This window comes from Scyliorhinus canicula, chromosome 1 (assembly GCF_902713615.1).
Source record: "Scyliorhinus canicula chromosome 1, sScyCan1.1, whole genome shotgun sequence".
NCBI lineage: Eukaryota > Metazoa > Chordata > Chondrichthyes > Carcharhiniformes > Scyliorhinidae > Scyliorhinus > Scyliorhinus canicula.
In genome coordinates, this window is record NC_052146.1 from 113,600,602 (window position 1) to 113,625,191 (window position 24,590).

At 45.4% G+C, this 24,590-nt stretch overlaps 1 protein-coding gene across 6 annotated transcripts in view; it reads left to right on the forward strand.

The window, feature by feature from the left end:
• The window catches only part of LOC119966434 (centrosomal protein of 85 kDa-like), a 51,934-nt gene that overhangs the window by 18,223 nt on the left and 9,121 nt on the right, over positions 1–24,590 (forward strand). For 4 of the 6 annotated variants that reach the window (XM_038798118.1, XM_038798102.1, XM_038798145.1 and 1 more), the window contains 2 exons: positions 18,123–18,272; positions 23,754–24,571. In XM_038798118.1, the coding sequence (XP_038654046.1) occupies positions 18,123–18,272; positions 23,754–24,571 (968 nt within the window). Of the gene's footprint in view, positions 1–16,849; positions 17,062–18,122; positions 18,273–23,753; positions 24,572–24,590 lie in introns of all 6 variants that reach the window. The other 2 variants (XM_038798128.1, XM_038798138.1) reach the window with 1 other exon arrangement.

The window sequence follows — 24,590 nt, forward strand, 5'->3', positions numbered from 1 at the left end:
ACTTAAGGCTGTATTCGTTAGAGAGAAGAAGGTCAAGAGGTGACTTAATTGAAGCATACAAGATGATCAGAGGATTAGATAGGGTGGACAGTGAGAGCCTTTTTCCTCCGATGATGATGGCTAGCACAAGGGGGCATAGCTTTAAATTGAAGGAAAATAGATATAGGACAGATGTCAGAGGTAGGTTCTTTGCTCAGAGAGTAGTAAGGGCGTGGAATAACCTGCCTGCAACAGTAGTGGACTCGCCAACATTAAGGGCATTTAATGTTGGATAAACATGGATGATAAGGGAATAGTGTAGCTATTAGAGTGGTTTCACAGGTCGGCACAACATCGAGGGCCGAAGGGCCTGTACTGCGCTGTAATGTTCTATGATCTTTCATTGAGCCAGGGAGAAGCGCACCTGCGAATGGGTGGGGAACAAGGTTCCAATATATCAGGACATTGGAGCCCCTGCCATCCCTTACCAACCCAACAGTAAATAGCCAACATTAATTTTTTTTTTGAAATAATTTTTATTGAAAAATTTTGAATTTATACAACAATAACGCACCATAGTAAAATACCAATAATATTAACAATCATAAACATTCGCCCCACCTCCATGAACAACACAGCATTTTAACAGCAACGCAAATTAACACAATATAAAGTTACAGACTAGACACTACAATAAGGAACACACACAGACACAGACACAGACACACACAGACACAGGTTGCTGCTGCTATTGACCACGTTACCTATCTTTGAGCCAGGAAGTCCAGAAAAGGCTGCCATCGTTTATAGAACCCTTGTATTGATCCTCTCAGGGCAAATTTGACCCTTTCCAATTTTATAAATCCCGCCATGTCACTGATCCAGGTCTCCACACTTGGGGGCCTCGCATCCTTCCACTGTAGCAGAATCCTTCGTCGGGCTACTAGGGACGCAAAGGCCAGGACACCGGCCTCTTTCGCCTCCTGCACTCCCGGCTCTACCGCAACTCCACAAATCGCGAGTCCCCACCCTGGTTTGACCCTGGATCCAACCACTCTCGACACCGTCCCCGCCACCCCCTTCCAGAATTCTTCCAGTGCTGGGCATGCCCAGAACATATGGGCGTGGTTCGCTGGACTCTCCGAACATCTGGTACAGCTGTCCTCGCCCCCAAAGAACCTACTCATCCTAGTCCCGGACATGTGAGCCCGGTGCAGCACCTTAAATTGGATGAGACTAAGCCTCGCACATGAGGAGGAAGAGTTGACTCTCTCCAAGGCATCCGCCCAAGTCCCGTCCTCTATCTGCTCCCCAAGTTCCTCCTCCCATTTAGCCTTCAGCTCCTCCACTGACGACTCCTCCACCTCCTGCATTACCTTATAGATGTCAGACACCTTCTCCTCTCCGACCCACACCCCCGAAAGCACTCTGTCCATCATCCCCCGCGACGGCAGCAGAGGGAATCCCTCTACCTGTCACCTAGCAAACGCCTTTACCTGCAAGTATCTGAGCATGTTCCCTTGGGGAAGGCCAAATTTATCTTCCAGTTCCCCCAGGCCTGCAAACCTCCCGCCAATAAACAGGTCCCTCAATTTGCTGATGCCCGCCCTTTGCCACCCCCTAAATCCCCCATCCTTGTTCCCCGGGATGAACCGATGGTTGCCACCCAGTGGAGCCTCCATCGAGACCCCTGTTTCCTCCCGATGCCGTCTCCACTGTCCCCAGATTCTTAAGGTCGCCGCCACCACCGGGCTCGTGGTAAACCTCTTAGGGGAGAGCGGCAGCGGTGCCGTTACCATGGCACCCAGGCTCGTACCTCTACATGACGCCATCTCCATTCTTTTCCACGCCGCACCTCCCCCCTCCATCACCCATTAACGCACCATTGACACATTGGCTGCCCAATAGTACCCCAGAAGGTTGGGCAGCGCCAGCCCGCCTCTATCCCTCCCTCGCTCCAGGAACACCCTCTTCACTCTCGGAGTCCCATGTGCCCACACACAGCTCAAAATACTGCTAGTCACTCTCCTAAAGAAGGCCCTGGGGATAAAGATGGGCAGGCACTGAAAGAGGAACAAGAACCTCGGAAGCACCGTCATTTTGACGGACTGTACCCTCCCCGCCAACGATAATGGCAGCATGTCCCACCTCTTGAACTCCTCCATCTGATCTACAAGTCTGGTGAAGTTATGCTTGTGAAGAGTCCCCCAGTCCCTGGCCACCTGCACCCCCAGGTACCTAAAGCTCTCCCCTGCCCGCCTAAGTGGGAGCCTACCAATTCCTTCCTCCTGGTCTCCAGGGTGCACCACAAACACCTCGCTCTTGCCTAAATTTAGTTTATAACCTGAAAAGGTCCCAAACTCAGCTAGCAACTCCATCCCTCCCACCGGGTCCGCCACATACAGTAACAGGTCATTGGCATACAACGACACCCTATGTTCCTCTCCACCTCGCACCAAGCCTCTCCACCTCTCTGAATCCCTCAACGCCATCGCCAGCGGCTCGATTGCCAGTGCAAACAACAGGGGGACAGGGGGCAACCCTGCCTGGTCCCTCGGTAAAGCCGGAAGTACTCCGACCTCCTCCTATTCGTGGCCACGCACGCCATTGGGGCCTCATATAGCAGCCGTACCCATCTAATGAACCCTTCACCAAATCCAAACCTCCCCAACACCTCCCATAGGTACCCCCACTCCACTGTATCGAAGGCCTTCTCCGCATCCAGCGCCACCACTATCTCTGCCTCCCCCTCAATCGCCGGCATCATGATGACATTCAACAATCTCCGCACATTCGTGTTCAGCTGCCTTCCCTCCACAAAACCTGTCTGGTCCTAGTGCACAACCCCTGGCACACAGTCCTCTATCCTGGTGGCCAGGATTTTTGCCAGGACCTTAGCATCCACATTGAGGAGAGATATGGGCCTGTCTGAACCACACTGCTGGGGGTCCTTATCCCTCTTTAAAATTAACGAGATCAGCGCCCGCAACATCGTCAGGGGCAAAGTCCCCCCTTCCCACGCTTCATTGAGTGTCCGCACCAGCAAGGGGCCCACTAGGTCCACAAACTTTTTACATAAAATTCCACCGGGAACCCATCCGGCCCCGGTGCCTTCCCTGACTGCATCTGCCCGATCCCCTTAACTAGCTCCTCCAGCTCAATCGACGCACCCAACCCCTCCACCTTCTCCTCCTGCACCTTCGGGAAAGAAAGCCCGTCAAGGAACCTCTCCATTCCCCTCCTCTTCCCCGTTGGCTCCGACCGGTACAGTTCCCCGTAAAAGTCCTTGAAGACCTCATTCACCTCTACCCCCTTCCGCACCACATTCCCACTCTTGTCTCTCACTCCAGCAATTTCCTTAGCCGCATCCCGCTTGCGGAGCTGATGAGCCAGCATCCTACTCGCCTTTTCACCATGTTCGTACACTGCCCCTTGTGCCTTCCTCTACTGTGCCTCTGCCTTTCTAGTGGTCAGAAAATCGAATTTAGCCTGCAGGCTGCGTCTCTCCCCCAACAGTCCCTCCTCTGGTGCCTCTGCATACCTCCTGTCCACCTCCAGCATCTTTCCCACCAGTCTATCCCTCACTCCTCTCTCGCCTCTCCCTGTGTGTCCGGATGGATATCAGCTCCCCACGAATCACTGCCTTCAGGGCTTCCCAGACCATCCCCACCTGAACCTCTCCCGTATCATTCACCTCGAGGTACCCCTCAATACTTGCCCGGACCCTCCTACACACCTCCTCCTCCGCCAACAACCCCACATCCAACCGCCACAACGGACGTTGGTCCCGCACCTCCCCCATCTCCAACTCTATCCAATGCGGAGCGTGGTCGGAGATTGCAATGGCCGAATACTCGGCCTCCTCCACTCTCGGAATCAGTCCCCTACTCACCACGAAGAAATCTATCCGAGAGTAGACCCTATGTACGTGGGAGAAGAAAGAGTACTCGCGTGCCCTCGGCCTCAAACCTCCATGAATCCACCCCACCCATCTGATCCATAAACCCTCTCAGTACCTTGGCCGCCGCCGGCCTCCTACCCGTCCTAGAGCTGGGCCGATCCAGCGAAGGATCCAACACCGTATTAAAGTCCCCCCCCCCCATGATCAGACCTCCCATTCCAGATCCGGGACCCGTCCCAACATACGCCTCATAAAGCCCGCATCGTCCCAATTTGGGGCATACACACTAGCCAGTACCACCTTCTCTCCTTGTAGCTTGCCCCTAACCATAACATACCTACCCCCCTTATCCGCCACCACCTCCGATGCCTCAAACAACACTTTTTTCCCCACTAGAATCGCAAGATACACAACTCAACCAATGCCCCACAGCAGAAAAAACATAGCAGAACAACACCCCCATAAATAACCATATCAAAATTGCAAAAGTACAAAAAAAAAGAACATAGCAACAGCAGAATCCAGCGCTAAGATATTACAACCGACCCCGCAACCCCAAACCCCTAGTTCAAGTCCAGTTTCTCCGTCCGCACGAAGACTCACGCCTCCTCCGGGGAATCGAAATAATAATGCCGGTCCGAATAAATAACCAACATTAATAACCAACACGAGTTGGTGAAATGACAGGGAGGGTTCAACAAGGCCAAGGTGGTTCTGCACCGGTGGTGGATCAGGTTTGGGGTGCTCCACCCGGCGAAGTTATGTTTGTAGGCAAGGAATATTACTTTGAGACCCCAGAAGCGGCCGAATAATGCTGGTGAGCGGAAGTGAGGTGGGGGAGAAGACCGAGAAGTGGGAGGGGAGTGGGCAGTTTGACGCAACGTAGCAGTGGGTGAGAGATGACATGGTCAGGGTCGGAGAAGGGGGACATCTGGGATGGGCTAGGTACAGGGTGGAATTAACGGAGCTGGAGCTAAGTGGGGAGGATGATGGACAGTAGAATGTAAGCCTCTGGTAAGGCTGGTGAAATGGAACGTCCGTGGGCTTAATGGACCAGTTAAGTGATTGGAGATGTTTGCCCACCTCGGGGGCTTGAAAGTGGAGGTGGTCTTTCTGCAGGAGACACAACTCCGCATGATGGCCCAGCTTTGGTTAAGGAAGGGGTGGGTGAAGAAGGTTTTCCACTCGGGATTCAATTCAAAATCACGGAGTGGCAATTTTAATGAGTAGGTAAATTCCTTTTTTCCCCACATTTACACGGTGTATTCAAGGTTTGATTATTTTGTGGTGAGCAGAGATATATTTGCCGGGGTGGTGGGGGCAGAGTACGCGGAGATAGTTTTTTTTCGACCACTGGCTTGCGCCTCGGCTTAGGCTGGGACGAGAGCAGAGGCCAGGGTGGCGGTTTGATTCCGGGTTGCTTGTGGATGGAGGCTTTTGAAACCAGATGTGGGCGGCGATTTAAGGATTATGTGGAGTTGAACCAGAATGGGGAGATGTCGGTGGCCATTTTTTTGGGAAGCGCTAAAAGTAGTGGTTAGAGGGGCGATTATCTCATTCGAGGAAAGGAGGGAGGAATATGACCAATTAGTGAGCGAGGTAGTGGATGTCAATAGGGAATACTCGAGGGTGCCCACCACTGAGGGATTGGCGAAGAGGAAACCTTAAAGGGGCAATTTGATCGGCTGACAATGGAGAGGGCGGTAAGACAGTGATGTAGGGCAAGAAGGGTGCAGTATAAATATGGAGAGATGGAGAGATGGAGAATTGCATGTTAGCGCACCAGCAGCGGAGGCAGGCCGCGTCCAGTGAAATATTGAGGATCTGGGCTGGGAGTGTCGTGTCGGACACGTTTAGGAGTTTATACATTCTCCCTGTGTCTGTGTGGGTTTCCTCTGGCTGCTCCGGTTTTCTCCCACAAGTCCCGAAAGACATGCTGTTGGCTGAATTGGACATTCTGAATTCTCCCTCAGTCTACCCGAACAGGTGCCGGAATGTGGCGACTAGAAATAATCTTTTCACAGTAACTTCGTTGCAGTGTTAATGTAAGCCTACTTATGACAATAAAGATTATTATTATTACCGGGGATTGTGCAAGGTGGACCCGTGGGGAGAAGAGGGAGACATGGGGACTGTTCTTGGACAAGCTGGAGCTTATTCAGCTGGAGGAAGTAAAGAGGTAGGTGCTGGAGGAACCCCTGGGGTTGAGGAGGTGCTGGATGGTATCAGGGGTATGAAGTTGGGGAAGGCGCCAGGGTCGGATGGATATCTGATGGAATTTTAAAAAATATTTATTTATTCTCCTTTTTTGCATTTTCTCCCAAATTTACACCCACCAACAATAATCGGTAGCAAATATGTCAATCCCCATATCAATAACAACGATCCCACCCTCCCACCAAACCCAAAACATTTGCCCACATGTTTATATAAACAACTGACAAAAAGGAATTGGGAATCCCCCATAGCTCCTATTAACATCCATCGCCCCCCAACTAATGTTCGATATTATCCAGTTCTTGAAAGTGCATGATGAATAATGCCCATGAATTGTAGAACCCCCTGTCCTTCCCCCTCAGTTCGAACATAACCTTCTCGAGTCAAAAATTCCAACAGATCCCCGCCACGCGAGGGCACAGGGTGGAGAGGCTGCTCTCCAACCCATCTGGATTCATCTTCGGGGGATCAATGAGGTGAAGGCTACAACATCTGCCTCTGCACCTGTTTCCAATCCTGGCTGGTCCAACACCCCGAATATGGCCAACCGGGGGCCCGGGTCCAGTTTCACGTACATTCTCACACATCTTCAACTCCTTCAAAGAATCGGCTCACTCACGCCCTCGTGAGGTGTGCCCTGTATACCACCTTCAGCTGTATCAGCCCCAACTTCACGCACGAGGTGGAGGCATTCACTCTCCAGAGAACCTCACGCCAGAACCTCACACCAGAACCTCTCCTCCATATCCTCTCCCAACCCTTCCTCCCACTTTGCTTTGATCCCTTCCAGTGGTGCCTTCTCTTCCAAAATAGCTCTGTAGACCGCTGACACTACCCCCTTTTTCCAGTCCTTTGTCAGCACCTCCTCCAGCAATGTGGAGGCCAGCTCCTCCAGGAAGTTCTGTATCTCCTTTTCTGGCAAAATCTCGAACCTGCATGTATTTAAACATTTCCCCCTGCTCCAGCCCATACTTTGCTTCCAGCTCCTTCAATCCTGCAAATTGAAAATTTCCATCCCACTTCCCTGGCTCAAATATCTGAAATTTTAACAGGAGTTTGCGACGGAAATGGCACCGCATCTTTTGGGGGCGTTGGAGAAGGGGGAACTGCCGGGAACGATGACACAGGCAGTGATTATGTTATAGCTGAAAAGGGGAAGGACTCAGTGGAATGTGGGCCGTATAAGCCCATATTACTTTGGAATACAGTTGTTGGTAGGAGGGATGGATGATTGTGTCTCGGGGTGGTTGCAGAGGACCAAACTGATTTTGTGAAGGGCCGGCAGCTTTCTAGCAATTTAAGAAGGTTGTTAAATGTAGTCATGAATCCATCCGGAGGTTGTGGTGTCCTTGGATGTGGAAAAGGCATTCTACCGAGTGGAGTGGCGGTTCTTGTCTGAAGTTCTGGGAAGGTTTGGGTTTGTGCCGAGGTTTGTGGCATGGGTGCATTTGCTAAATGTGGCACCAAGGACGAGTGTGCGGGCGAATGATATGAGCTCATGGAGCTTTGAATTATACAGGGGAACAAGGCAGGGGTGCCTTTGTCCCCACTATTATTTGTGCTGGCTACAGAGCCTTTGTTGATGGCTCCTTGGGGGGTCGGCAGAGTAGCAGGGGATTGAGGGGACAGAGGGTGCATCGGGTGTCGCTTTCTGCTGACAACCTACTGTTGTATGTTTCGGACCTGCTGGGGAGTATGGGAAGGATCATGTGCCTGCTGGGGAGGTTTAGGGAGTACTTTGGGTATAAGTTAAAATGTAGGGAAAAGCAAAGTGTTTCCGGTGAATGACTTGGTTCGGGGAGATGCCGTTTAAGGTGGCTAGGGATAGGTTCAGGTATTTGGGGATTCGGGCAGTGAGGGAATGGACGGGATGATGCTGCACAAGTGGAACTTAACAAAGCTGGTGGAGGAGGCCAGGGAGATCTTGGGAGTCAACACTGCTGTTGACTTTGGCGGGGAGTGTCCAAGTAGTGAAGATGAATATTCTCCCTCGGTTCCTGTTTATTTTTCAGACACTCCCAATCTTTATATCAAAGGCCTTTTTTTCGAAGCTGGACACGATTATTTTGTATGGGCGGGGAAGGTACCGAGCGTTAGGAGGACCCTGTTACAGAGGCCAACCTGCTTCATTATTATTGGGCGGCGAATGTGGGAAGGAGAGGGGATAGAATGGGTTAGGATGGAGGAGGAATCTTGTATGGGGTCCAGCTTAAGTGCTATTGTGACGGCAGTGTTGCCAATGGCGCAGAATAAGTATTCAGGGACACCGGTGGTACAGTCGATGGTGAAGACTTGGAACCAGTTGACGAGGCATTTTAGGATGGAGGGGATGTCGGTGTTAACACCGTTGTGTGTGAATTATGAGTTTGAGCTGGGAGGGGTGGTGGATAGCATGTATAGGAGTTTTGGGGGAAGTGGGGCTGGTCAAAGTGAGGGATTTGTATATGGAGGAAGGGTTTGCCAGTCTGGAGGAGCTGAGGGAAAGGGTAGAACTCCCGAGGGGGAGAGTGTTCAGATACCTGCAGGTAAGGGACCTTGTACGAAAGGTCTGGAAAGAGTTCCGTAGGTTGCTGAGATACACCCTGCTGGAGTGACTGCTGTTTCTGGATGTGGAAGGGGAGGGTAGAATTGGAGATGTATATACTGGTGGCTGGGAGAGCAGGGAGGCGAGTGCATGGTGAAGATCAAGGAGAAATGGAAAGGGGAGATCAATTGGAGTATGGAGTGAGGCACTGTGTAGGGTAAACTGGACCTTCTTGTGCACAAGGATGAGCCTGATACAGTTTAAGGTTGTATAGGGCATATATGACTCTGGCAAGAATGAGTGGTTTCTTCTAGGGTGTGGCAGATGAGTGTGAGAGGTGTGGGCGGGGGCCAGCGAATCATGTGCATATATTCTGGAGTTGTGAAAATTTGGAGAGATTCTGGGCGAGCGTGTTCAGTCCTAGCAAGGATAGTGGGGAAAGAGGTAGACCCGGACCCGTTGGTCGTGATATTTGTGTTCCTCGAGAAGCTGGAACTCTGAGATCAGAAAGGCCAATATCGTGGCCTTCGCTTCTGATTGCCCGGAGACAAATCTGACTGGAGTGACAGTCGGCATCACCACCGGGGTTCTGGCCTCGTTGGATGACCTGTGCGACTTCCTGTGGCTGGAAAAGATAAAGTATGAGCTGAGAGACTCGACAGAAGGATTTGAGACAAGACGGCAAATATTCGTGACCGTGTTTGAGGAGTTGCTCATTGTGGGGGTGGGGAGGAGGAGAGATGAAAAAGGGGGAAACATTGTACAAACTGTATAGTTGACTATTGGGAAGTTTGTTTCCCGGGATGTTTATGTGCTGTAACTTTTTTTACACCTTTGTAATAAAATATATATATATTTTAAATGAAGGATGGCTGCACTGTAACCTTTAACTTGTGGAATGCTGATTTCCGTGGTGTTATGTAGGGAGAAGACGTACACGAGGTGGCCCCCGCTAGATTACTGCACTTTTGGTCATTTTTTTTTTGGTTTCAAGGGATATTTTCTTTTGAAAACCCATATAATTAATTATATAAGGATTCTATAAAAGTGAAATGTCTGAAAAGTCGGGGGTAAAAAGGCAGACAATAGAATTTCGCAGATGGAATCGGAGGCCTCTCTAAGCTTGTCGGCTGAGAAAATGGTGGAGCCAGATTCTGGGGCTCCAGCCACTCCACTAAAGTCTGAGGTGCTTTCAAGAGCCTTGGCAAAAGAATTTTATTAAATACTGGCGGCTTGTGTTGGAGGACATCGGGAAATCTACAGAGGAGACCTTGGCCCCCAGCTGAGTGGCTCTGGAGAAGACCAATGAAACTGTGAAAGCCCATGATAAAATACAAGGAAGTGGCCCTTTTGAGATCAGGTTGCCTCATTGGTGGCCGAAACGAATAAATCGTTTCAGGCCAAGGTAAGTGACTTTGAATACGTTCAGGAGGTAAAACGTCTAAATTGTGGGGCTGCCAGAGGGGATGGAAGGCCCAAGCCCACAGAGTACTTTTGCAGGAGATGTTTGGGAAGATGGTTGCACATCCTCTTCTGAGTTGGACCAAGCCCACTGTATGCTCCAGCAGAGGCATTGTCCTGAGGATCCAATGTGTATGGTAAAAGTGCAGTTCTCTAGCTTCAAGGAGAGAAAGTGGGTTCTGAGATTGCCAAGGGAGCATCGTGATTTCAAATGGGAAGGCCCCACCATCAGGTTTTACCAGACATGGGAGGAGCTGGCAAAAAGGTGGGCTGCATTCAATAAAGCCAAGGCTGCCCTGTACAAAAGAGTTGAGTTCGATTTGGTGTGGTGTATTCTGTGCAGCTAAAAGTACTTTCAAGGAAAAGGACTATTTATTTGATGTGCGGGAGAGACGGACTCCTTTGTTAAACGTTGGTTGTGCGTGGGGTGATTGAGTATTTTGGTTGCTGGGACGGCATGTTGAATAGTTCGGGTTCCATGTTTATTTTTGCATTTTCTTGTTCTTAGTGTTGCATTTTTACAGTTCGGGGTTTAGTTTTATGTGGGGTTCTGTTCTGATTGTTATAAAAATATATAGCTCCCTGTTGGAGCGCAATAGTTTGTGGTTTTAGTATTTCATTGTTTGTAACCATTTTTCTTAACTATTTCGGAACCTCTCTGCTAACCTAAAGTTAACTAATGGGAACGATTTTGAAGGCTTGGCCGCAGCTCATTGAGGTTTTTTTTAGATAATGAGTTTAAGAGTTCTTTTGGGTTTGGGATTGTTAGAAGTAGATTTTGGTTGTGTTTGCCTTGCTTCAATTTGTATGCGTATTGGGTGTGGTAGTATCGGAGGGTGAGGGTATGGAGGGGTGGGGTAGTTTGCTGACGGTGACTGCAGATTTTTTTGTTTCGTCTTGTGATTTGATTTGGTGGCCATTTTGGGTGGGCCTGGTTGCTATACCTTTTGAGTATCTGTTGAGTAATCTCACTTGGTGAAAATGGCTGACTCTGGATTGGGGGAGGGGGGGAAACGATACCCCCAATTTGTTTGGTCACTAGGAACATCAGGAGTTGAAAGGGCGAGAGTATTTACTCACATGAAGTGTTTAAATTCCGATGTGGTGTTTTTGCAAGAGACTTATTTGCGTGGTTCAGAGACCAGATAAGGCTGTGGAAGGAGTGGGTGGGACAGTTTTTTAATTCGGTCTTCAATGATATTGCGGGTAGAGGCAATATTAATTTATAAGAGGGTTCTGTTTTCTGCCGTTAAAATCTTGGTTGACTCCAATGGCAGAGTTGTTATTGTCTGTGACTTTGGTGAGCACCCCAGATGTTCTGGTTAATATCTGTGCTCCAAACTGCGATGATATGAATTTTATTAATCTGCTCGTCTCCCTCACTGATTTGCGTCAGCTTATTTTGTGTGGGGACTTAAATCGTGATCTGAACCCTAATCTGGATTGGTGGATTATCGCCTACAAAGTGCACATGGTGAAGACAGTGAGGTCGGAGCAGCAGAGGCTGGACTCCATTCTTGAGTTGAATCACCAATACTCACTTGCCCTAACCCGGAGTTGTTGGCAAGCAGAAAAAGACTACAGACACACCATTAAAGCCATTGTCAAGATAGTGGTGGGCCCTGACCCAGAAGGATTCCTCATTGAATTTCAGAAGTTTGTAGAACAGTTGGCGTCTTTAATTTTGGATATGTTTAATGATTTCTTATCCTGTGGTTTGTTGCCCTCGCACGGGCTCATCGGTATCTCTTTACCCAGTTCCCTCTATGGACGAGATAATGAAACTGCTTGGGAGTTTTGGCTCCTTCTCTGGGTACAAGTTGAACTTGGGCAAGAGTGAATGCTTCCCGGTCAACCTCGTATTTCCCCCCCGTCCCGTCCCGTCTCTCTTCTCCCCCCCCCCCCTTGCTCAACCAAGATTAACTTTTTTTATCTGGGGGTGCAGGTGGCTCACAATTGGGCCTTGCTTCATAAATTAAATTGCATTAATCTGCAAAGTTGGGATAACCTCCCCCTGTCCTTGGCGGGCAGGGTTCAGACTATTAAAATGAATGTACCCCCAAGATTTTTATTTTGTTTTCGATCTCTCCCAATTTTTCTCTCCAAGTCTTTTTTTTTTTGTCAAAGTCATTATAAATTACTGTCCTCCTCTATTTGGGCGGGTAAGACTCTGAGGATCTGTGGGGCTTTGCTCCAAAGTGATATAATCTGGAGGTTTGGCTCTAGCCAATTTATTGTTTTACTATTAGGCAGCCAATATTCAGAAGATAATGTTGTGGTTCAGCGATCCTGGTTCCGTATGGGGACAAATGGAGGCAACCTCCCGCACTGGTTCTCGCCTTAGTGCAGTGGTAACTGCATGGTTGCCTTTCTTTCCAGTAAGATTTTCCCCGAGTCCAGTGGTGGTGTCCAACCTGGGAATCTGGAAGCAGTTCAGGCAGCATTTTAAGCTCTGTTCCCTGTCTTTGCTAGCCCCCTTCTGCATTAACCACCTTTCCCAGCCAGTGGGTTTAAACTCTAGGTTAAGTCTTGGAAGGGGAATGATTTGAAGACCTGTTTGTGGAGGGGAGGTTTTCCAGTTTTAAGGAGCTGGCGGAGAAATTCCAACTGCTTGATTTCAGTCTTTTCAGATACTTTCAGATTTGTGATTTTTCACGCATTGCTTTTCCCTCCTTTCTCTTGGCACCACCCACTCCCCTATGGAAGAGGATTTTGTCTATGGCCTGGTCTGGTGGGGGAACTATTTCAGACATATGTGGCCATATCGTCTGTGGTGCCAGCTCTGTTAAGTGAGGTGAGGGTAAAATGGGAGGGTGAGTTTGGATGATAAGGTATGGAGCGTGGTCCTTCACAGGGTCAGCACCATGTCTTCTTGTGTTTGGCTGAGTCGGATCTAATTCACGGTGGTGCACAGGGTGAATCTTGCTGAAGTGAGGGTGAAGGCAGCATGGTAATACAGTGGTTAGCACAGTTGCTTCACAGCTCCAGGTCCCAGGTTCGATTATTGGCTTGGGTCACTGTCTGTGCGGTGTCTGCACATTCTTCCCGTGTCTGCGTGGGTTTCCTCTGGGTGCTCCGGGTTCCTCCCACAGTCCAAAGATGTGCAGGCTAGGAGGATTGGCCATGCTAAATTTCCCTTGAGTGTCCAAAAAGATGGGGTGCAGTTACAGGGATGGGATGGGGTGGAGGTGTGGGCTTGGGTAGGCTGCTATTTCCTAGGGCTGGTACAGACTCTGGGCGGAATGGCCTCCTTCTGCACTGTAAATTCTGAGTGAATTTTTTCTCTGGGTGGAGAACATGTATGAGCATTGTCCTTGGGCTAGTTAGCCCCACACTCATGTTCTGATCTTGTCCCAAGTTGATCGGCTTTTGGGTCTCATTCTTTAACACCATGTCGGAGATACTCAATGTTGGTTATGATCCATGTCCGCTGATCAGTTTTGGGCTATCCGACTTGCCGGTGCTTCAGATGGGGATGAAGGTGGATGCCTTTGCCATGTTAATAGCCCAGAGAAGAGTTCTGCTTGAGTGGAGTGGAGGTCTTCTACTCCGCCCAGTTATTGGACAAAGCTTCCATCACCAGAAACCTTTGTTTTCTTTTGGGCATCCGAGCATCATCTTTTCCGTCGTCTTAATCTACATCTGTTCTCTGATTTTATTTATGCACGTTTCTGGTCAGAGTGCTCGGTGGAAACTTGGTCTGCAATGTCATCCCAAATATTGCTTAGAAAAGAGACATACTGTTGAAGCTTTTTGCCTTGAGCTCATCAGGTCAGATGCAACAATGTCAAATTTCAAAGGAGGAAAAGATGGTTGGTTGGCAAGTCATCACCTCTGCTGGTCAAGGTGTTGCCATAGAATAGATAATGTCTTGACCAAAGTTGACGTGCCAATCAAACAGCACCTTTTTCTCGTACAATATAAATTGCTGCCCCTTTTTTGAATTTTGGAATTCTCGGTCCCAATGCACAATGAAAAGCTTCAACAGCATATTTTCATATCAGCAATACTCCCAGGTTTTGTACCACGAAGTGACGAGTCATCCAAAGTCATTGAAACAGGAAATTGTTAGCTTAGAAATGTCTTAAGTCTGAGCATTGATCTAATTTAACTAAATAGTTTATCTTAATTTTGTACTATAATTGGAATGCTAAAGTGGTTCCCTTTGATTCGGGGAGAGGAAAATAAATCGGCCTGGACCAGCAGTGGGTGAGTGGTAGCCCTCTTGCCTCTAAATCTAGGCTGTCGGTCCATCCAGACTTTAGTGCATGACCAAGTGATGAAGCCTTTTGCATGAGGAGTTAAATAGAGGTCTTGTCAGCCTGCTCAGATGGATGGAGAAGATCCTATTGCACTACTGAAGATTAGCAGAGGAGTTCTCCCAGGTGTTCTGGCCCATAGAATCACAGAATTCCTACAGTGCAGAAGGAGGCCATTCGGCCTGAGTCTTCATTGATCCTTCAAATGAGCACTCTACCCTATCCCTGCAATTCCATAACCTAACATGCACATCTCTGGACACCTAAGGGGTAATTTATCATGACCTACCCTGTGCATCTTTAGACTCTGGGAGGAAACTGGAGCACCCGAAGGAAACTAACGCAGACACTGGGAAAACGTGCTAACTTCACACACTGATCCAAGGCTATCTTCGACTAACATGAAGGATCAAATCTGGATATTATTGGGATGTTTTTGGGCCCTTACTGTGTAAAAGTTGGCTATCTTATTTGCTCTATTATAAAAATGAGTACACTTTTTATAAAGTACCTAATCGGTTGTAAGACAATTGGGACTATCTGAGGTCATAAAAGAACTTTGCAAATACAAGTCTACCTTATTAAAATTTCTAATACAGCAACTCTCCTGCAAGTTGGGCACCATGTGAAAAGGTGAATTACACTCCTTCTATTGTTGAATCTTGTCTGAAGCTCATGAGCATGAAGACTGCCTACCTGGAGCTGGCACTGGAAGCTGATACCTATGTAAATAAACCTCCATTAAACATTGGCTCTTAAGCAATATGTTGGGAAAGGGAATCTGTTTATGCAGAAATTGATTGGTATTTTTAAGTATCTAAAGCTATACACCTTAGCTTAAAATGGCATAAAAGCAAGAAATAAATATTTTGTTCTATAACAAGAACTTGTATTTGTAACATTTAATATAATGAAATGCCCCAGGAGCATTTTTAAAACCAAGTATGACACCGAGCTATGTAGATATTAGGTCAGATTACTTAAAGCTTGGTCAAATAGATAGATTTTAATGAGTGTCTTGGGGAAAGTGAAGTCGAGAGATGGACGGAATTCCAGAAATTGCCGAGGCAACAGCCACCAATGATGCAGTAAATTGGAGGAGTGCAGATGAACCAATATGTTGTGGAGATGGATGAGATTAGAGATCAGGGAGGGTTGAGGCCATGGAGAGATTTTAAAATGAGGATGAGACTTCCCTATGACCCAAAACTTCTGTAATTAACAACAGGTTAGCCTGATTTAAAGGTAATATTTTGGTGGGGATGTTTTGTGCTTTCACCCTCCCTGGATTCCATCCCTCAGCCAGGCATCTTATGATGATCAGTGGGGATCACTATACAGAGTAGCCATAATAGTTTGGATATGTAAGGCAAATTTTGTTTTGTTCTACTCAACGGTGCTGCCCTACCAAAATCTGCTAACAACATGGGGTCAAAACAGCAAGCTTTTCTGCTGTTGTTGTTCTGTTTGCATTTACTCATAGGGCCCCCAGAGGATGCTGGTTATAGTATTGGTAAAAATATTAGTAATTTTACCTTTATTGTATGATATTTTTGTTAACTTTAGCATTGTTTGGCAAATGGAATTTTTTAGATTTTAATTGCTTTGTTTGCTGCTGACCTAGAGACTAAATTAGCAAAATTCCCTGAACAAAACTGAAGAGTAATGTCAGCATAATGAGTTCTGTGTTTCTTCAGTGAAAAAGGTTTGCTGGATTTTAATCTATAGTCTCAAACTCTGGGAAAGTGATTTGCGACAGTCACTCTTGATCTAATCCATCTGATGTGTTGGGTAGGCTGGGTCTATGTGGACTGTGTTTGGTGCAGTGTAGCGAGAGACAGACTTCCAACACTTGATGAGATGCAACACTATTTTATTTAACATCTAACTATATTACATGTTCAACTGTGTGTTGACAATGCTGACATGACTGGAGACCTGAGGCTAGCCTCACCAGACTAACTGACTACCACATGGTGTTTGCACTGGCTAATGCTCACGAGCTCTGACTGTCTCAGAGGCTGGATCCCGAGAGAGCGGGGAAACTGGTGCCCTCTGGCTTTATAGTGGTCGTGTCCTGTCTGGTGATTGGATGCTGTGTTCTGTGTGCTCACTGGTCATCACTGCCTGTCTGCACTCCATTATATACATGGATGTATATTATGACACCATCCACTTTGAACGTGTTCATCATTATGTACCTCTTGTATTAAACTTGCCTGCCTGTGGTATTCTTCTAATGTACTCTGTGTGACAAATATAAAATAAAAATACCATTCTGCGTTTTATGCCCTCCCGCAACAAAGTTGCAGTATTTATTGCTTTGTGTCCAGTTGAATAGAACAGAATTCTTAACTTGTGGCTGCATTCCATTCTAACCCTGTTTCCTTAAGTCCAATTATAAGTTATCCATCGTTTGTTTAAATCAGGCTGTGTTAGTATATCCTTTTTATGGAGTGGCTAAATTAAATCATACGCATGCAATTAAAAAAATTATTTCTTTCACAGGGTGTGGATGGACATCACTAGCTAGGCCTGCATTTATTGCTCATCCCTAAATGCACATGCGATCCACTGGTTTGCTTTGATCTTCATACCATGCTGAATTAGTTGATCTCAGTCAGTCACTGATTGATAATAGGTTGTGGTAAAATCAGCCAAATGGCCTGCTTCTGATTGCTATCCAGTGACCTTGCCAGAAAGTGCACATCAGATGTTGGGTAAGGATCGAATTGAGCTTGATGATACTTTCAACGTTTAATAATCCAGGCTTATACTTGACAAATGGCTACTTGCCTGAAGCCCCAAAAATAGATGCTAAGTAAGTTTCCTCTGCGCCGGCTCCGCAAGCTGCCTTAAACCCCAACTTCCTACTGTGAAACAGTTTCCACTTGCCATTGTAGCTATCATTGTCTTTGAGGTGACGACTGGTGCTACAAGCCTGTTTGTTAGGAATTGTATTGGGAACAAACAGGATTTTAAGCAAGATTGAGAAAATTTAGACTCAAAAGGAAAATCAATTATGCCTTGTTTCTGTTCATGTGCTGTTAAGTGGAGAGTTGTCTAAACAATTAGTTTGTGTAAGCCACTCCATTTGCAGTAGGAATGCTTTGTAACTAAAAAGCAAAGTAGATTAGTTCAGCAATCCAGCTCTCCCAGTGGGAGCCATGCTGGAGGAGACCATGGATCAGAGGACAATCGACACTATGCCTTAAGTTCTGGCCAAATATGGAGATTAATTCAGTGCGTTCTTTGGTACGTTAATTCAGAAGTTGCATTGGTTGCTCCAATGTTACTTTTGAGGGTTCACTACTTCAAACACCAAGTAAAGAGCTAGTTCAAATTTGGGCAATTATTGGACGACTTTTTAAAAAAAAAGTTTACATTTTTAATTTTGTAACAAGTCAATGGAAAATTATTTTTTCCTACGTCTTTTTTAAAAACTGTTTTTGAACTACATCAGCCGTTTTTCAGTTTGCGGTATAGTGACTTATAAGCCATGCTCTCAACTGTTTGCTGTTGTCACATATGCTACTGAGCCTCATGTAATTCATGCCTGGTTGGAATCCCCTCTAAAGCACTTGCCACCAGGATCACAGTAGCTTTGTGGGGAACCATTGCATTTACCCTGAAGTTCTAAGCCTTTATCTCCGCCCATTATTATTATATCAGCTTTTCACGGTCATTGCTAACGATGCATATAGTTTGATGAACTGTCCAATCTACTAGAGTTAATGAGGCAAGAATGTGATATTTTTAAATCTATTTTTGCTTTCAACAGATTCTGATATACGGAGAGGAAGTTATTGTGAAGCTGAGTGGCAAACGCCCACACTTTCAGAAAAGTTTCAACGCAGGAGAGAAAGGCGGCCCAGCACAGCAGACAGTGGGGACACTGCTTTGGGAACATCTTGTTCTGATAGCACGGACGGTGAGTTAAGTAGAAATTTGTCTTGAGGGTGGTGATAAAGTGCAGCCTGCGTTTTAAATGTCATCTTCAACTAATATCTGAGGCAGAGCCGTTTGAACTCAAACCGTGAGGGTCCCGATCATTTCTAGTCAGCATCTGGTTAGTTTAACTCCGTTATACGAGTGACCCTGAGATGAGCAGGAGTAAAAATATCAGCCAGAGTTTATAATGTCAGTAAGTATATGAATGCTGAGTGAGGACTAGATTGGACTTGGCTGTGCTACCTCTCTTTAATGAAATAGTTACTAACATTCACCATTTAGACTCTAGTTTACTAACAGTTGTTAACACTGTTGCTTCACAGCACCAGGGATCTAGGTTTGATTCCTGACTTGGGTCACTGTGCAGAGTCTGCACGTTCTCCCCCCGTCAGCGTCAGTTTCCTCCGGGTGCTCTGGTTTCCTCCCACAAGTCCCAAAAGACGTGCTTATTAGGTGAATTAGACATTCTAAATTCTCCCTCAGTGTGCCCGAACAGGCGCCGGAGTGTGATGACTAAGAGATTTTCACAACTTGATGTCAGCCTACTTGTGGCACTAATAAAATCATGATTATACATTCGCCATTTAGACTTGCTACAGTATTATTTATCATAGAATTTACAGAGCAGAAGGAGGCCATTTGGCCCATCGAGTCTGCACCGGCTCTTGGAAAGAGCACCCTACCCAAGGTCAACACCTCCACCCTATTCCCATAACCCAGTAACCCCACCCAACACTAAGGGCAATTTTGGACACTAAGGGCAATTTATCATGGCCAATCCACCTAACCTGCACATCTTTGGACAGTGGGAGGAAACCGGAGCATCCGAAGGAAACCCACGCACACACGGGGAGGATGTGCAGACTCCGCACAGACAGTGACCCAAGCCAGAATCGAACCTGGGACCCTGGAGCTGTGAAGCGATTGTGCTATCCACAATGCTACCGTGCTGCCCTTTATGGAAGATACCTTCTTGTGTGAGGTACTAGCAGGCAGCTAGATGGAAACATAGCGAAACATACATAGAAAATAGAAGCAGGAGTCTTTCGGCTCTTCGAACCTGCTTTGACATTCATTATGATCATGGCTGAACATCAAATTCAATATCCTGATCATCTCTTCTCCCCACCCACCCATATCCCTTTAGCCCCAAGAGCTATATCTAATTTGTTCTTAAAATTACACCACATTTTGGCCTCAACTACTTAACTATGGTAGTGAATTCAACACATTGCCAAATCTCTGGCATGAAGAAATTTCTCCTTGCCTCAGTCTTAAATCTTTTACCTCTTATTCCCAAACTATGACCCCTGGTTCTGGACTCTCCCACCATTGGGAACGTTCTTTCTGACTCTACTCTGTCTAATCATGCTAGAGACTAAGAAAATTCTCAGATCCCTTCTGACTCTTAACTCCAATGAATATATTCCTAACCGATTTAGTCTCTCCTCATATGACCGTCCCGCCATCCCAAAAATCAGCCTGGTAAACCTTTGCTGCACTCCCTCCATAGCAAGAAGATCCTTGCTCAGATAAGGGCATCAAAACTGTGCACACTACTCCAGGTGTGGCCTCAACAATTCCCTATACAAGTAGAGTAAAACATCCCAAATCCTCTCACTATGAAGGCCAACATACCATTTGCCTTTTTTTTTTACTGCCTGCTGTACCTGCGCGTGCATTTTCAGGAACTGATGCCATAGGACACCAAGATTTCGCTGTCCAAATCCCGCTGAAACATCTCTGCATCCTCCTCACTGTTCATCCTCCCATTCAACTTTGTATTATTTGCAAATAATATGTCTAGTTCCCTTGTCCAAATCATTAATTTATAATCTGAACAGTTGGGGTCAGAGTACAGATTCCTGCGGTACCACACTAGTCACTGCCTGCCAATCTGAAAAAGACCCATTTATTCCAACTTTTTGCTTCCTGTTTCCTTTCTATCCATCTTGACACTACCCATAATCCCATGCGCTTTAATATCTTCAGGAAAGGAGCAAAAAATTAACAAAAATAAACTTTACATGTGGCATAGTTACATTTCGGTGCATTGTCTAAAACTTGATAAAGATTGAGACATTGACTAATTGGCTATGTTGCTTGGCTCAGTTAGTAGTCCTGTCATTTCTGAGCTACAGGTTTTGTGGTTTCCGCCCCATTCCAGTGCACATTCTATGCTGTCATCTTGAGTTCAGTTCTGAGTACTGTCTTTCAGATAAATATTGAATTGGGCTGCTATTTGTCTATTTAGGTGGATGGTAGGTGGCATAATTGGGAATTCCTGGTGTTGTGACCAACATTGTTTCCCTCAACCAGCACCACCAAATTTTCTTGATTTTGCTGTGCAGTTTGGCAATGGCAAGCAGTCATTATTCTTTGCAGAATAATTTATATCCAGTGCATGTAGTTTGAAGATGGAACACAGTACAGGCATACATTCTTCTTTCATACCCTGGAAGTACAGAGATGAGAAAATGTAATCCCCATGCCTTTTTTTGCCTCCCTTCCGATAGGCAGTGTTGTTGGACATCACAGCTGAACCTGACCCAGAGCCCCCTCATAACTCGGGCACTGAATATGCCATCCCTGTTGCAGCCTCAACTGATGATCTAATTTGTCATGCTCAAATAGTGATTGATTCCTAAAAACTTTCCTTCCCTTGACTCCTGGAGTTCCTAGCATATGAACATTGGGTGGTCTTTGTCAGTATTAATGAGGGATGGTCTTCAGGAGCGTGTCACTATTTGGTATGGAAAGTTGAGCTGGTAAAGCTTGCGGTGGTTAAAAAAAAAAATCGCTGATTTGTGCTGCAATCAGTGTGGTAAAAGTGAAATATTGAAAACTATTTTGTCTAGTTGAAATGGTAAATAAGACTCAAACTTGTGCACATTACTGGTGTGTAATATGGCTTACCCAAAATACTTGTTAATAACGGTTGGGTTGTATAGCAAGCTGTTGTAAAGTAAATTGCTTGGAGACACCATTGCATGCAATTGGTAGAGGCAGCAGTGCTGAATTGGCATAACATTCACTAATGTAATGTGTTGCTTTGCTTTCGATGCCAGTACCAAAGGGTATGTGTTCATTTTGCTGTCACGATTGATAGACATGTCATGACAAAGTCAAACTTTCAATGTCAGAATACGTCAACGTTTAGAACAGAAAATTTTCAAGCAACTATCATGGACCTCCTATTTCAACTATTGTATGACAGCTCAGCTATTTGGGTATTAATTTATGTTCAATTTTGAAAATGTTAATACAATGGTGGAGCTTGATCTGCCAGTTTAGTCTATTACTTCTCTGTCCAATAACGCCTGTCAAATTACTGATGGGGCTTTGGTGGCAGCAGGGATGTTCCAATTTGAGCTGAAGCAGCCTGGGCTCTGAGCCACTTTAATATACATTAGTAGGAGTTGAAGCGAGTATCCTCTGCTTTCTCAGTTACTGTGTTTTTGAAGAAACTAAATTTAATGTGCAGAAATGTACTGTGTACATATTGGCAGGCATTCTAATGATCTGTGATATCTGACTCTTGAATTTTGACGTACATTTGTGCAGTAAATTGAAAAATGGTATGCAGTGTTAATTAAAGTATCTGGACTTAATGCAGTATGTTTGTTTGATTGAACTGTTCTTACCAGTGCTGACGATATAGTGTGGCCTTGTTTGTACTTCAGCCTGTGTTGGACAGCTGATGGTAAGATGGTTAGTGTTGTTCTGATTGACTAAATTTCCAAGCTAAAAATTCATAATGGAGCTCCCAAACTGTAAGAATTTTAAAAATCTGTAATTGCTGAATACTTGGAACAAAATTCTAGAGTGCAAGTAATAAACAGCACTGTTGTGATAATGGGTCTGCCGAAACATTAAAACCTTGCTTGCTCTTTTTGCTGAAAGACTTGCTGTACGATTTCTTTAAATCTGTCATTGAATGAGTTTGAAGATTGTGTACATTTCTCAAATCCCTGAAACTCAATATTAGTAATTTATAAAGACAGGTATTTGTGAATTCCTGGATTGACCTCTGGAATGTGCAAGTCTGACTGAGTTAGTGGGACCTTGTACAAGCTCTGCATTTCCAAAAGTGAAATTTGAGAAGTGGTGCTAATTATACCAGCAATCTTTTTTGCTAATGTTCTCGCTGACAAAAGTGGAACAAGATGTTCTCATTTCTCCTCCCAGCCACGCGACTTGATAGTAGCTTATATAGCTAGTTTCACTTGTACTGTTGATCAGCATCATGTCTGAGCAAAGCTTGTGTTTGAGGTGAAAGTTGGGCATTTAGTTAAGTATTTTGAAAAGTTGGCTTTATACATATGGATTTTGTTGTAGACAAAGTGTTTCAGTCTGAAGATTTAGGAAGGTAAGCTTTATCTAGTTAGATTCTAAATAGAATATCAGCATTTCAGACCATGCTTCAGGTTTTGTTTCTGCCTTTCTTGAACCTCAACTTATTTTAAAAAGGATTGCATAAGTGAAACTCAGCCTCTGATAAATAATTGAATCAATTTTATAGCTATATGAAACTGTGAATTATTGTGTCTCATGTTTTTTTTCCCATGGCTGCTGTTGGAAAAAGATACTCACTAACTTAATATCTATAGCTGCTTGAGATTAATATTATCACTAGCAGTTGCATAGGGATAATAATTGAATGTTTGTTCATGTTTATTATGTGCAATACTTTATTTCATAGCTCTAATAGATCAGTTTGCTGAGGGAGTACAGTCTGTCCCAGAAGTGCCAACAATTACCCATGTTGTAGCTTTTATTAAGTATTAAACTGATAGGTTAATGCTTTAATTGAGTGTAAAATATTACAGGGGGTATACAGCTTTGAAATTACCTGTTCAGCCTTGGTAATCGGGTTGAACATGTTGCCTCATTTTCTGTTGTGTGCCTGAAAACCTAAATAACTTCTTCATTTCACATACTTTAACTGAATCTCAGGTTTATCCCCAGGTTTGCAGCAATGCAACTGTTAGTATGAATGTAACATAAATCAGGGCCCAAACTGATTTTATGGAGCAAGACTTGTGTCTTCATATGGAGTTGGAAATTTTGGGTCACTTCAGAGCTATGTTGTGGGAGGAGGCACCCAGACATTATCTACCTCTCACTCATTGACAGACTTTTGATTGTGGGGTTAGCTAGCTAACTAAGAGTATGGCCCAGAATTTTGCCAACATCGCTAGTTCAATCCCTCTACTGGAATTTCTAACCGTCATGCGTTACCATAGCAGTTTATTATTTTCATTCATTTGTATCACAAGGTTTTTAAATCATTTTTTTATAAAATCATTTGATTTGAAGCATTTGTTTGTGTCTCTGTAACATAAAAGTTTGAGGATTTAGTCATTTGAAAGAAGCTCCAATAGATATTTATCACTGACCTCTGCATTTGTGCCCATTATAGGAATAAATTGATTTTCAGTTGTGTTTTTTATTTCCATAGATTTCTGCAGCTCCAGTGGATGCTCCTCCTTCAAACCCATCCGCTCACAGTCCATCATCCCTACTGCACTTGTCATGCCTTCCACCTCTGGTAACCCTTCATCTAATCTCCATCCAGTGGGTGATCAAGGCGTCAGTTCTAAATCTGTGCGATCAAGTGGCTCCTTGGACACGAAAGATCAAAGATCTGGAAGACCTTGGTCTACATTGTCCACATTGAATGGGGTCGAAGTTTCTAACTTTGAGACTAGGGCCAGTGAAATGGAAGAATCTTCTACCAGTGTTAAATCTTTGACTGTAAATTCAACAAATCTCTGCAGACCTACATTGCATGTGCTTGATGGCTACTATCCAAATACTGAACACCTGAGATTGGAGGAGATGGTACGAAAGTTTGATACACCAAACATTGAACCAACCTTGAATCAGTCTGCTTTTTTGGACACTATCTGTGATGAACCGAGGTACAAATTCCATGAATGTAGTAAGGGTGAGGTACCCCATGACATCAATGGTGCTGGTGGCAAAGATAACTGCAGTAACTATAACATGACTTTTAAATCCTTGCCAGAAAGCAAAACTACACCAAACAATGTTCTTTTAGGATCAAGAGCTTATTTGCGACCTAATTGTGTTGGCTCTGTTCCTGAAGGGCTTCATAGTTTACAAGCACAGCAAACACCTTGGGCTCCAGTGTGGCTAAGGGGTCAAGCACATGCTAAACAGTTTGATGTTCACTGTAATACTAGACCTTGTGACCTGACAGCATGGCAGCAGCAGCAATTGGAGGGTCTTAGGCTACAAGTGGAGCAAATGCAGGTAATGAAATTACATTCCA